Source organism: Mobula hypostoma, chromosome 8 (assembly GCF_963921235.1).
Source record: "Mobula hypostoma chromosome 8, sMobHyp1.1, whole genome shotgun sequence".
In the NCBI taxonomy this organism is placed as follows: Eukaryota; Metazoa; Chordata; class Chondrichthyes; order Myliobatiformes; family Myliobatidae; genus Mobula; species Mobula hypostoma.
Window position 1 is genome coordinate 152,199,044 of NC_086104.1, and position 14,237 is coordinate 152,213,280.

Below are 14,237 nucleotides of genomic sequence, written 5' to 3' on the forward strand. Positions count from 1 at the left end.
AGATATGAAACAAAAACGTTTACGCTGCAACTTACAGCCATCAGAATACAGGTATAAAAACTAAGAAAGGTCACAGGACAAAGTGCAAAAGGAAGGCAGTCACGACATGGCGATATAAACGTACAACGGAGTGGTTGGAGTATCTCAGAAACTGCCAATCTCCTGGGATTTTCACACACACCAACCTCCAGAATTTACAGAGAATGGTGCAAAAAAAAACAAAAAAATATCCAGTGAGCGGCAGTTCTGTGGGCAAAAACACCTTGTTAATTAGAGAGGTTAGAGGAGAATGGCCAAACTGGTTCAAGCTGACAGGAAGGTGACAGTAACTCAGAAAACCACGCGTTACAACAGTGGTGTGCAGAAGAGCATCTCTGAATTCACAGCACGTTGAAACTTGAAGTGGATGGGCTACAGCAGCTGAAGACAACACCGGGTTCCACTCTTATGATCTTACGATTGCAAGACAGTGCTGGACATTAAGGACCTAAAATACTGCAGGCCTGCCCCATCAGTGAGTTGCTCATTGCTGGAAAAACTGTAAGAGCTGCTCGTGTTGCTGCCTGTGTCAGAGAGGTGTTGAAGGAGTTGGTGTGCAAAAGCAGTGTGCAGTAGTGATCATCTTAGTCGCTTTTCTTGTGATTGTAATACCCTATTGGTCATCGATAATGTGGAATGCTGCAAGTCCGATTCACTGGTTTATTAGTGGACAGCAGGGGTGGACATCGGGTAAGGTGCGAGGCCTCAAGCCGCAGTGTTGACTATTTACAGCCGCCCAGGAGGGAGGCGTTGGAGTTGCTGCGCACTACCGGAGATGGTGTGGCACCACATCCAGGCTGGAGTTGGTGCTGCCCCCAGTGTCTGCTTGGCAGAAGACAAACTTCATTGCAGGCTGTTGCAAAATTCATGGACTCAAGGTCTTCTGACTACTTTTTTTGTGTGTGTGACTGTATTTTACTGATATCTTATTATGTGTCTGCTATCTTATTTGTGCTATATGTGCCTTGTGCTGTGTGTGACTGTTGGTACTGTGATTTGTATCTTGGTCCCAGCTGTTTCGTTTGGCTGTGTTCATGGCTATCCATGAATGGTTGCTTGACAATTAAACCTGAACTTCAACTTGACAGACTGATCTGGAGCCAAGACAGGAAGATAGACAAGGAGGATCAGTGAGATGTCCTCTCCTACTCCTGGGTACTGCGATCTATACGGTAACTCTCAGCTCTTCAGACTGCAAGGCAATTGCAGACAGGCTGGGCTCAACCTAATATTTTCTTACCTCTCTTCTCCTGATGGCTTCTCGAAGGAGATCAACAATATCTTCACCTTCACAACCAGTAGCTTTGAACCCCTTGGTCCATTTTAAAAGAATTCCCTGCAGGATGTAAACGCATCACCATTAGCGCATGACCAGCTATTTGTTCTCGTGCACCAAGTGGAGATGTTGCTTCAGGCGTTCCAGCTTTTGTTACACATGGGTGAATCCATGTGTTCTGTGATCTCCCACCTCCTCACGCTCAAACTTACTACCTGCATATTCTGAATTGAACCATCAGTCCAAAGGTTATGCAGCCTCTGGTCACGGTTCAGGATGTGTTAGCAGGGACTCTTTTTGTTCGGAAGAAGACTGGCTATACTTGAGAATTCAAACATTTCCTGGTCTACCACTACCAAATCAACTTTAGATCAGAAATTGAGTAAAACTCTTGTCTGCCTCATGCCAAAACTCAGAATCTCATTGAAAACCTATTCCAGCTTTCTCCCAAGTCAGAATTAACCATAGAATTCTCCATCTTGAGTGAGGTACCTGTAACTGTGGGCTCTTTTGTTTAAGTTCTGGTCCTTAGGGTTCTTCCTGGAGTCAAGAATGGTGAATAATCTTAATTCTAAGGTTTCAATTTACTTCAGAGTACAAACAAACATACAAATACTAAGCAAACTAAATGAAGAGCTAAGAAACGAAGCTAAGAGGAGAATTAATGCTGAGGGGTGTAAGTCAGAGGAATAAGGATGGAGCTTCTGGAAAATCTATCACTTTTATAAAAGAAATTCCTAAGACAGGAAGAAATTAATTAATAGGCTTCATAATTAAAACAATTACATCACATGGGTAATGTGCTAATACTTAGCCAATGAAAAATGAGAAAAATGATAAACCATTAGTTTAGCTGCTATACCGCTTTCTGCCAGTGTGTGAAAAATACATGAGTTTGTTAAAAAGTACAAATCTTATAAAAAAAATACTTTAAAAAAACAGTGGTTCCAACATAACCAATTGCCGAAGTCTGGGTAATTTTAATTGCAGTGCATTTTTAACTAGATGGCAAAATATAGGACATTATAATTTATTAGTTTGGATTTAAACCAAAACGTAATGCATGGGTAAAGCTAAGAGAGCATGTGACCCTGTGCTGCCCTTTTCCTTTGAGGTTGACATGACCCAAAAGGTATGTCTATGAAGGTTCTCAGGCATCCAGGTCATTGTATATCAAGCAGTAGTAAATCAAGGCCACTGGACTTGCTGTGTTGTCTAGAAGACGTTTTGCCACTCATCTGAGAGGCTTCTTCAGTTCTGATCCAAGGAACTGCACAGATCTGAAAACTGGCGAGACAAAACAACCACTTCACTAACGCAAACACGAGGAATTCTGCAGATGCTGGAAATTCAAGCAACACACATCAAAGTTGCTGGTGAACGCAGCAGGTCAGGCAGCATCTCTAGGAAGAGGTACAGTCAACAGTCCCGGCCTGAAACGTCGACTGTACCTCTTCCTAGAGATGTTGCCTGACCTGCTGCGTTCACCAGCAACTTTGATGTGTGTCACTTCACTAACGGATGGCCCAACACAGGAGGGCTAACACCACGGGTCGAGACTTGGCTCTATATCTACACCTAAAGGACACGGGACACTCCTTTGATGATAACAGGGTGGACATTTTGGACAGGAAGGACAGGTGGTTTGAAGGAGAAGTTAAGGAAGCCATTTTTGTCAAACTGGAAAACCTAACATGAACAGGGGGTGGGGTACGGCACCACCTATCAGCTACTTACAATGCATCTCTACCCCAGTGTCTCCACAGCTGTACACACCTCCATTCATGTAAAGATAAGACTAATGACCCTCTCATTACCTCAGTGATTCTTAACAACCCTCTTGTGATTTCTCTCCCTTTAAACAACTCACAGAGATTTTAAGCCAGAAAACTACCCACCATAGATAAAAACTGGAGAAGCCTCTCGGATAAGAGGCGAAATGTCTTCTAGACAACGCAGCAAGTCCAGGTGCCTTGATTTACTACCAGTTAAGACCCAAAAGGTAGTGACTGATTTGCCTGTTAGGACCTAATTTTTCATATATATATTGCTTATTGAAATTAATAGCTTTTTTAAATGTATTGCACTGTAATGCTGCCACAAAACAACAAATTTCACAATGTATGTATGTCAGTGATATTAAACCTGATTCGGATTCTGGTTCGTTTCTTCTGAGAGGATCTGGCTGTACAGATCACGCCTGGGTGCACTGCCCGCAGTACTGACCTGATCCAAGTTCCTTTGTTCACACGGAAAAGAGAAGGTGAAGCCAAGTGGAAGCATACAGCCTTTCATCCCCATGTACTCCAGGAAATCACCAATACAGTGAACGATGTGATCAAAGAGCTATCGAACAAACAATGGCGAAGAAGTATTAGGAATTGAATGCACTTACGGTCAATTCTCCAATAAACCATCTCAACTTATATCAGAGTCAGAGAGTCATAGGGCACTCATCATCATCATTATGTGGGTGATCATGGTCTTTAATCTGCTTATTCTTTTCTCTATACATAATCATGATTGTCCTTGGGGAAACTTTTCTACAGAACTGGTTTGTCATTCCATTCTCAAACAAGAGAAAACCTGCAGATGCTGGAAATCCAAGCAACACACAACACACACAAAATTCCGGACAAACTCAGCAGGCCTGAGTCCTGCCAAAGGGTCTCGGCCCGAAACGCGGACCGTACTTTTTCCATAGATGCTGCCTGGCCTGCTGAGCTCCTATAGCATTTTGTGTGTGATACCATTCCCTTCTTCTGGGCAATGTCCTTGCAAGACAGGTGACCCCCAGTCATTATCAATACTCTTCAGAGATTGTCTGTCTGGTGTCAGTGGTCGCATAACCAGGACTTGTGATATGCACCAGCTCCTCATACGACCATCCACAACCCGCTGGTATGGCTTCACGTGACCCTGATCGGGGGGCTAATATGGTGCTACACCTTGCCCAAGGGTGACCTGCAGGCTAGTGGAGAGAAGGAGATGCTACGGACAAACTGGAGTTCAAGGATCTACCTTGTAACAACAGGGGAAACAGGAGCAGGATGTAGGCTTTCACTCACTAAGATCATGGCAAACCTTCTACCTCAGTGCCATTTTCCAGTGCTGTCCCTGGGTGGAATGGGGCCAATGGGATTCCTCTACTGGAAGCTGGCATGGACTTGATGGGCTGAAAGGCCTCCTTCTGTGTTGTAATAAGTATGCTTTTGCCCTTGATCCCTTAAGGTCCAGAAATCTATCAATCTTTGTTTTGAACAAAGACAACTGAGCCTTCGTGCCCTCAAGCATAGAGAATTCCAGAGTTTCATCATTCATCTACATGAAACACTGTTGTCAGAAAGCAGCATCCATCATCAGAGATCCTCACCACCCAGGCCATCAGGTAGAAAGTACAAGAGCCTCAGGACTTGCACCACCAGGTTCAAGAACAGTTACTACCGCACAAACATCAGTCTCTTGAATAAACTATACTCAACTGCCCATCTATTGAGATGTTCCCCCCAACCAATTATCTCACTTTAAAGACTGCTTATGTTGTTATCTCATGTTGGCATTATTTATTGCTATTTATTTATATTTGCATTTGCACAACTTGTTGTCTTCTGCACTCGGGTTGATCTTTCATTGATCCTGTTATAGATACTATTCTAAAGATTTATTGAGTATGCCCACAGGAAAATGAATCTCAGGGTTGTATACGGTGACATATATGTACTTTGATATTAAAATTCACTTTGAACTTCTGAATAAAGGAATTTCTCCCCATTTCAATCCTAAATGGACTGTCTCTTATTCTAAGACTGTTCCCCTCATCCTAAACTCCTCACCCTGTGGAATCATTCTCCCTGTGTCTGTCCTGTCAAGTCCTTTAGGAATTCTTTATGTCTTGATTAGATCACCTCTCATTATCTTAAAACTGTAGATGCGTGGTCCCAGTTGACTCGATCTCCCATAACGCTGGCGTACTTGTTAGCGACAACGAGGTCTTGTGTTTTGCTCACCTCTTCACCCGTTCCTTCCATAGCATCCAGAGGGATGGTGTAGATCTTGTTGTGCATTTCCACATTTCGACGTTTCCCACTACGAACCTTCACGAGCAGCACGCGGAAATTTGTACCACCAAGATCCAGTGCCAAGAAGTCACCATTCTCTGAAAAAAAGGTATACCTTTTTTTTAAATACAATCTGGATCAAGAATCAGAAGTTCTTCCGTTCAGTATTCTTAAACATCCCCATAGCAGACATCAGTAAAGAACAGCACAGAAGTCCTGTTGTATTGCCTTACCACAAATGAAATGGAGAACGCTCTGATGGATTGATTACTTGGAGCCATGGCATGGTAGTGTAACCATTAAGAGTAACACTATTGCAGCACCTGGGTACAATTCCCGCCACTGTCTGTAAGGAGTTTGTACATTCTCCCTGTGACCACATGGATTTCCACCCAGATTCCACAGTGGATACAACCCATTCCATCATGGGTAAAGCCCTCCCCACCATGGAGAACATCTACAGAAAACGTTGTTGCAGGAAAGCATCATCCATCATTGGGGACCCCCACCACCCAGGCTGTGCTCTCTTCACACTGCTGCCATCAAGAAGAAGCTACAGGAGCCTCAGGACTCACATTACCAGGTTCAGGAACAATTATTACCCCTCAACCATCAGGCTCTTGAACCAAAAGGGGATAACTTCACTTGCCCCATCACTAAACTGTTCCCACAACTTATGGATTCACTTCAAAGGACTCTTCATCTCATGTTCTTGATATTTATTGCATATTAATTTATTAGTATTTTTTTTTCTGTTTGTATTTGCACAGTTTGTTGTCTTTTGAACAAAAGATAAAATGGTCTTCCACTAATTCTATTACTGTTATTATTCTATTATGAATTTATTGAGTATGCCCGTAAGGAAATTAATCTCAGGGTTGTATATGGTGATAGGTTAATCATATAATTGGGCAGCTTGGGTTTGTTGAGACGGAAAGGCCTGTTCCCATTCTGTATTTCTGAATAAGATTAAATAAAATATTTTAGCTCAATCACAGAAAATCACTGCTTGAGTACTGTTTCCAGTTCATAATTTAGGGTTATATTTCCTGACAAGAGAGGATGATTGAGTAACCCAAAAGAAGTTCTTCCCAGATTACAAACACACAACTTAAGTACAGCCCATATGTATATGGAGAACAGCAGAATGGATTTGCTGGCAATTTGGGGCAGGAGCCTTCTTCTGCCTCCTGGGAACTTGGGTCGAGGCAATACCTGAATGGTTGAACTAAACATCCTGGTTTAACTTCATGTTGTCTTTGGTTGCTTCATGATTTGCTTAAATATATTGCCAGGTGGTCAAATTTCTGACTTGCAAACTGTCTGGGCTATGACTAGTTTACAGGGTTGGAACCCTATCGTAACCTGGTGAAGACCTGTAGGGGTGTTTTAAAATTAGAAAGGTGTGTGATAAGATTGTTGCAGAGATGGCCCAGGTCTTAGAGCGAGGAATGAACCGATGATTGACGATTTAAACGTCAGGCCAGTTGGGTTGAAAGGGCAGGGTGCTGGGACCAGAGGTGAGGGTCAGGCCAATTCTGCCCACTGCCCTGCGATGTTTACTACCATCGGGGGGAAGTACCGGAGGCTGAAAACACACACATAATAATTTAGGGAACTTTCTTCCCTTCCGCCATCAAATTTCTGAATGATCCATGAATACCACTTCACTATTTTGCTCTCAGTTTGCACACTCAGTGGTCACTTAATCAAGTGCACCTTTACACCTGTGCGTTTATGCAAATATCTAATCAGCCAATCATGTGGCAGCAGCTCAATGCATAAAAGCATGCAGGCATGGTCAAGAGGTTCCGTTGTTGTTCAGACCAAACATCAGAACGGGGAAGAAATGTGACCTAAGTGACTTTGATCATGGAATGATTGTTGGTGCCAGACAGGGTGGTTTGAGTATCTCAGAATCTGCTGATCTCCTGGGATTTTCACGTACAGCAGTCTGCAGAATTTACAGAGAAGGTTGAAATAAAAACAAAAAAAAAAATCCAGTGAGTGCCAGTTCTGTGGGAAATAATGCCTTGTTAATGAGAGAGGACAGAGGAGAATGGCCAGACTGGTTCAAGCTGACAGGAAGGTGATAGTAACTCAAATAACCACAAGTTGCAACAGTGGTGTGCAGAAGAGCATCTCTGAACACACATGTTGAACCTTAAAGTGGATGAGCTACAGCAGCAGAGGACCACGGTCATATACAGGAGGTTACTACCCCCCAACCATCAGGCTCTTGAACCTAAGGGGATGACTTCACTTGCCCCATCACTGAAATGTTCCTACAACCAATGGACTCACTTTCAAGGACTTTTCATCTCATGTTTTTTTTCATATTTAATGCTTTTTTTTATTACTATTATTTCCATTTTTTGCATTTGCACAGTTTGTTGTTTTCTGTACTCTGGTTCAAAGCCCTAGTTGGACAGTCTTCCTTGATTCTGTTATGGTTATTATTTTGTAGATTTATTGAGTATCTCCACAAAAAAATGAATCTTATTGTTGTATATGGTGACATTTAGGTACTTTGATAACAAAATTTACTTTGAAATTTTAAACTTTGAACTTTAATAAAGTGGCAGTATATTTGTTACTCTAACTTATTTTTTAATAAATTTATTGCATTTATACTGCTGCTGGTAAACAACAAGTTTCACGGCATAGGCCAGTGATAATAAACGTGATTGGGACTCTGTAAGTGCAACATTGGAAATTGGACAGCAGCTCCCGTCTGCACTCGATGAACAATTAGAGTGACATTTACAGTCAACGGAAAGATGAGAATTATATCCTACCATCTAGCATAGATTGGACCTTGGTCAAAGCCTGAGGACAATATACACACCACTATAAAATTCAGCCTTTTCAAACGCTGTACCTGTTCCATCTGGTGTAGCCCGCACATAAGTTGCCAACATTTTTACGGTAGCAGTGGAGTGAGTCTCTTTCTTCAAGCCATGTTCCATTTCAACCATCAACCGTCTCTTCACCTCTAGCAGCTGATCATCGCTCAAGTTAAAGGCTGACAAAATCTCCTCCCTCATTTTCTGTTGCTTCGCAAGTCTGTAGGCGACTGCTGTTACCATAGCAGCACCCTTTCCACTGCCATCTTCAGAGGGTAGGAAACGAACTTCACAGTTAGGGACCAACCTTCTCACTGCCTTTTGCAGCCGCCTGGCAAACCTGTTGAAAAGGGCATGAAAGGGGTTATCAGTCAAATCGTCCTTCCTCCCTTCCATGCAGGGCCCCAAGAAGTCCGTCCAGGAGAGGCAACACTTCACCTGCGAATCTGCTTGGGTCAGCTATTGTGTTTGGTGCTCCCGATGTGGTCTCCCCTAAACTGGTGAAACCTGGAGTAAATTGGAGGACCCCTTTGTCGAGCACTTTTACATCATCCGCCACAAGTGGGACTTCCCGGTGGCCAAACATTTCAATTCCCCTTCTCATTCCCATTCCAACGTGTCAATACGTGGCCTCCTCTTGTGCCAAGATGAGGCCACCCTCAGGGTGGCAGAACAACACCTTGTTTTCCATCTGGGTAATTTCCAACCTGATGGTAAAAATATTGATTTTTCCTTCCAATGAACAAAGTCCCCCTTCTCATCCTTTATTCCCTACTCTAACCTTTTACATCTTCTCAACTGCCTATTACTTGCCCCAGGTCCCCTCCTCCTTCCCTTTCTCCTACGGTCCACTCTCCTCTCCCATCAGATTCCTTCTTATCCAGCTCTCGATCTTTCCCACCCACCTGACTTCGCCTATCACTTTCCAGCTAGCCTCCATCCCCTCCCCCCACCTTTTTATCCTGTTATCTTCCCCCCTTCCTTCTCAGTCCTGAAGAAGGGTTTTGGCATGAATCGTCGATGATCTATTCACTTCCAAAGATGCTTCCTGACTGTTGAGTTCCTCCAGCATTTTCTGTGTGGTGCTCTCACTATCTCCTGGTAAATCAATGTGTGCCTCTGAAATGTCAAAACTCAATTAACTTTAAACGTTTTTAAGGTTCACAGTGCTGTCTATGGTAGATACAAACTGTTAGATTCTTACTGTGGATGTTTTTTGTACACGGTTCCATCCACACCAATCGTAGTCCGCAGTCTCTCGACCTCCTTGTTTTCTTTTATCCGTCTCAGGACGGCAGCAAGTGTGGCAGCACAGAGGTTCGATGATCGGGTCGACACAATGCTACAAACTCGTCGTGTCGCAGCACAGTCATCGTCTGTCGGCTCCAGACCCAGTTTAGTTAAAATCTCTTTTGCCTTCTGCAGTCCATCACTGTCCCTGAAGGATTAGGCAGAAAAGAAACTGCTAGATTTTCTTTATGCCCAGTGTCTTAACTTTTAGTTCTTCAATTTAAAATATGTAATGAGTCACACTCTACTTTTGGGAACAGTACATCTTCTCTTTTACCACACTTTCAGTGCGTATACTCTTTAGAATTGCATGTTAGTTATATTACTAGTCTGTGATAGCGACACACGACAGTGGCTATATTACATTAGGAGTTTGAGGAGATTTGGTATGTAACCAAAAACACTCACAAATTTCTACAGATGTACTGAGGGCAGCATTCTAACTGGCTGTCTGGTATGGTTGGGTGGTGGGGGGGGCGGCTACTGCATAGGATTGAAGTAAGTTGCAGAAAGTTATAAAACTAGTCAGCTCCATCATGGGTACTAGCCTGCGTAGTATCCAGGCCATCTTCGAGGAGTGAGGCCTCAAAAAGGCAACGTCCATCATTAAGGACTCCCATCACCCAGGACATGTCCTCTTCTCATTGCTACCAATAGGAAGAAGGCACAGAAGCCCGAAGGCACACACTCAACGATTCAGGGACAGCTTCTTCCCCTCTGCCATTCACCTCCTAAACGGACATTGAACCCATGAACACTACCTCACTGCTTTTTATTTCTATTTTTGCACTACTTATTTAATTTAACTATTTAATATACAGTATATACTTATTGTAATTCACAGTATTTTTTCTATTATTATGTACTGCATTGTACTGCTGCCACAAAACAACAAATTTCACGACATATGCCGGTCATATTAAACCTGGTTCTGGTTCTGATTCGGAGAATGTAGATTCAAATCCTAATTGATTGAGACTTTGAACTCAAGTAGTTTCCAAAATTTAGAAAATTCACGAGGTTCATTACAGTCCTCTAGAAAAGGAAACCTGTCACCTCTACTTGGTCTGGCTTATATGTGACATCTGTCCCACCATGGTTGACCACAGTAACCTTTCAGGTGGAAATGATTGTGAGCAATGGGCAGTAAATGCTGGATCCGCCAGTAACATGATCAATTGGCATAATTTCTTCAAATTTATCAATACTAACATATTTCTGTTAAGACATTTCTGCAAATCAATTTCATTATTAAAAATCTACCTTATTTCTCTAGTTTATTTTAAAGCAATGTCATTTTTTATTAAATTTCCCACATCTTTCCGGATTAGTTTTGGTAATCCTCTTCACAATCTACGTAAGCAATTCCCTTCTATGTCTGTAAAGCATCTGGCATACAGTATCGTTCTGCATCCTCACTATCGGATAGCTGACAAGGTGAAGCTTTTTGCTTACTTTTCAATGGCCGAGACGTATTTGGTCTCAAAGTGGCCTTTGATGAGTAGTTCTGGTGTGATCTTTCCCCCAAACAGCAGTTTGTCCTTCGCCATCTTCACCAAGATAACTCGAACGAGCTCGCCCATGTACATACCACTGATCATCTTCTCAAACCTGCAGAAATAAGATGGCTTGAAAGCATGCTATGTATTTTTTTCTGGCTGTCCATCCAATTCATTACAAGAGTCATGTTCTCACATTTGCAATTAATATAAATCAGCGAAATGCTGGGTAGAAGTGAATAGCTGTTCCAATAAACCTCTCCTTATTCTACGTCTTGATTATAGCTGCAGCCTTCCTGCCCCACGTTCTCACTGCTTCACCAACTCTTCAAAGGAAAGGCAAAAAGAGAAACCCAGAGCCAAAAAGAAAAGCAAAAATGAGGCCAATCATCTTAAACTACCTCAGGCAACTGAAACCAGCCCATTTACTGGCCCATCCGGTTTAAGGTGGTGCTGGTGAAACACAGCGATGACTTACTGGCAGCAAACAAAACTACTAGTTACTTTATTAATCACACATTCTCTGGAAAATGATCACTGCAATCAGTAACCTGTAACTTCCCTTTTGAAGCTGAGTTTTTGCACCATCTGTACGATTTGGCATTTTTGCAGTGAGAACTTAAGTACTGAAGGTGCAGGACAGGTGCGGTGTAGCAAGTATGAGGAACAAGCCAATGCATGGCCATTGTTGGAGCGGGCTTGGAGACGATTCGTAGTGACAGATCTGAGGTGAGGGAGAGGAGTCTTTGCCCACGAGTGAGAAACTACCCGATATTTGATTGACTTAAGCACTGGGACAGGTTGGAAAGGTCAGGTATGGACCCAATTGAGGTGGTAGGGCCCAGGCCCAAGAGGGTATCGAAGCTGCAGGGCCCAGGCCCATGAGTGAGGAACAAGCTGCAGATGCACCAATTTAAGCGCTGGGCCATAATGAGAAGGTCAGGGTGTCGGGGCCAGAGGAGAGGAACTGACCAGAGTTCAGTTTGCTGCTTGTCAAGATTTACTCGTCTCTGCACTGAACCAAGGCTGAGGCCTGCAACTAACAGAGTACCGGATCGATTGTAACTGTCTTTGTGACTGTGAACCCACTTTCCTGAACTTTAGTTCTGAATGTTATTTGCTTACTTTTTACCGTTTGCATGATTTGTCCTTTTTTTTGGCACACTGGGCGTTAAGAGTCTTTTTGAATGGATTCCATTGGGTTTCTTTGTTTTGTGGCTACCTACAAGGAGACAAATCTCAAGGTTGTACACTTACTTTGATAATAAATGTACCTTGACTTTGAACTACAAGTTTCACTGAACAGAAGCTCTACGATGTCCAGGTATTAAATATTCCCTGTGCGTCACTGCAATTTAAAAAGTGCCTCACACTGGGATGCAACGATTTGGCAAGAGTATGCGACCTTGTTTAAAATATGCGTACTCAACCTCATTATTCCCTGGGTGCAGAGCTGCATTTTGACATACACCAAGAATTCTGATAGTCCATCCCAAAAGCTAGTCTTCACGCACAAGTCTAGATAGTAGATATCAGCATATTATGCCACAATAGAGTCAGGAGGGTTAAGCCCATCTACCTATGGACATATCCCAGGCAGCGTCAATAGAGAAAACTGTCAGCGGTTCATCCTTCAGAGGTAGAGAGAGAATGACTATTTGGTTGTTCGCTGAGCTTGGAGGTTAGGACGCAAACGTTTGGTCACCAGTCCAGCTGACATCATCACAGTGTGCGACTGTGTGTTGTTTCTGCCGAGTACTCATGTTTATATTGGACTCTTTCTGATGGGTAGGCTGTCACAATGGCCGCTTGTCTCCACTAGGTCCCGGCCAACCAGATAGCTGAGCGATCTCTGCTGGTCCATATCCCTGGTTATCGGTTTTTGTGAGCATTGGTTTCTCAGGTGTCCACAGCTCGCCCCTCGGCCCCAATCCCACACATGCATAGGTTTGTAAATCCACTCCAGTTGAATATGCTTGTTAATGGAGTCTTCCGTTGAGAACCAAACTTCTGAGAATTCTCTTGATTTCTTGTTTTGTGCTTCTGCCAGGATTTTTGTAGTCTCCCAGATCGAATCACCACGAATGATATTGGGGCATTCTCCACTGATTTCATTATGAATTCAAGGAGTGATCAAGGTAATGGAAAACAGAGAGCAGGTCAACAGAACAATATCAAGACTGCCTTCCAAATCAGATCTGGACCACACTGTGTGTGTCATTCTTCCTGCATTAAAATCCTGTTCCTCAATTATCACCAACAGGACACATTTACAGCACGAACCATGGTGACATTAGTCCAAACCACATTCTGAGATGGCTGACAAATGTTTTCATCCCTGCATTTAGTGAATTAGAACGTAGAAAATTGCAGCACAGTACAGGCCCTTTGGCCCACAATGTCGTACCGACCCTTTAACCTACTCTGAGATCATCCTAGCCCTTCCTTCCCACATAGCTCTCCATTTCTCTATCACCCATGTTCCTAGTTAACAGTTTCTTAAACGTCCCTAATGTATCCACCTCTACCACTACCCCAGGCAGGGCATTCCACATGCCTGTGTAAAAAAACCTACCTCTGACAACCCCTCTATAATTTCCTCCAATCACCTTAAAATTAGGTCCCCTCATATTAGCTAATTCCACCCTGGGAAAAAGTCTCTGGCTATCCACTCGAGATCGATGCCTCTCACCAACTCATACATCTCTATCAAGTCACCTCTCATTGGCGGGAGGAGAGAGAGCAGCGCGCTGCGCGTGCGCAGCCCTCCGGTGAAAAATGATATTGTATCTGTTAAATAGGGGTCGTGGACAATTCTGATTTGATGGAGACCGATGTGAAAGCACAGAGGAACATCTGGAAAAATTTCTGAAACGCCAGTTCGCTGCTGTTGTTACTGCACGGTCAGGAATCTTTCGTAGAGAAGGCCTCAAAATCCCCAGCTTTGCCTGCTGTTGGCGACCGAGATAGAGGTCGAATCGTTCGGATACAGATGGTGCTCAGTACTTGGTGTCAGAGAGCTGATCAGAGCTCAAAGTTTTCGGATGACTCAGAGTCGGACCATGGTCAGGTATGGCAGGGAGAGTTTTTCTTCCTTCTCCCGTCTGCGTGAGATGTGGGACATTTGAGAGACTTTGAACTTTTTACTATGCTCGTGGACTTCTTCATCAAGTTATGGTTTTGTTGCACTGTTGTAACTATATGTTATAAGTATGTGGTTTTGTTAGTT

The 14,237-nt window shown here is 43.2% G+C and overlaps 1 protein-coding gene across 3 annotated transcripts in view; it reads right to left on the reverse strand.

Moving 5' to 3' along the window:
- Positions 1-14,237, reverse strand: part of hk2 (hexokinase 2) — a 184,339-nt gene that overhangs the window by 17,127 nt on the left and 152,975 nt on the right. For all 3 annotated transcript variants that reach the window (XM_063057077.1, XM_063057076.1, XM_063057075.1), the window contains exons 8-13: positions 10,965-11,120; positions 9,424-9,657; positions 8,255-8,559; positions 5,323-5,471; positions 3,542-3,661; positions 1,280-1,375 (exon numbers count right to left, since the gene is read on the reverse strand). In XM_063057077.1, the coding sequence (XP_062913147.1) occupies positions 1,280-1,375; positions 3,542-3,661; positions 5,323-5,471; positions 8,255-8,559; positions 9,424-9,657; positions 10,965-11,120 (1,060 nt within the window). The remainder of the gene's footprint in view (positions 1-1,279; positions 1,376-3,541; positions 3,662-5,322; positions 5,472-8,254; positions 8,560-9,423; positions 9,658-10,964; positions 11,121-14,237) is intronic.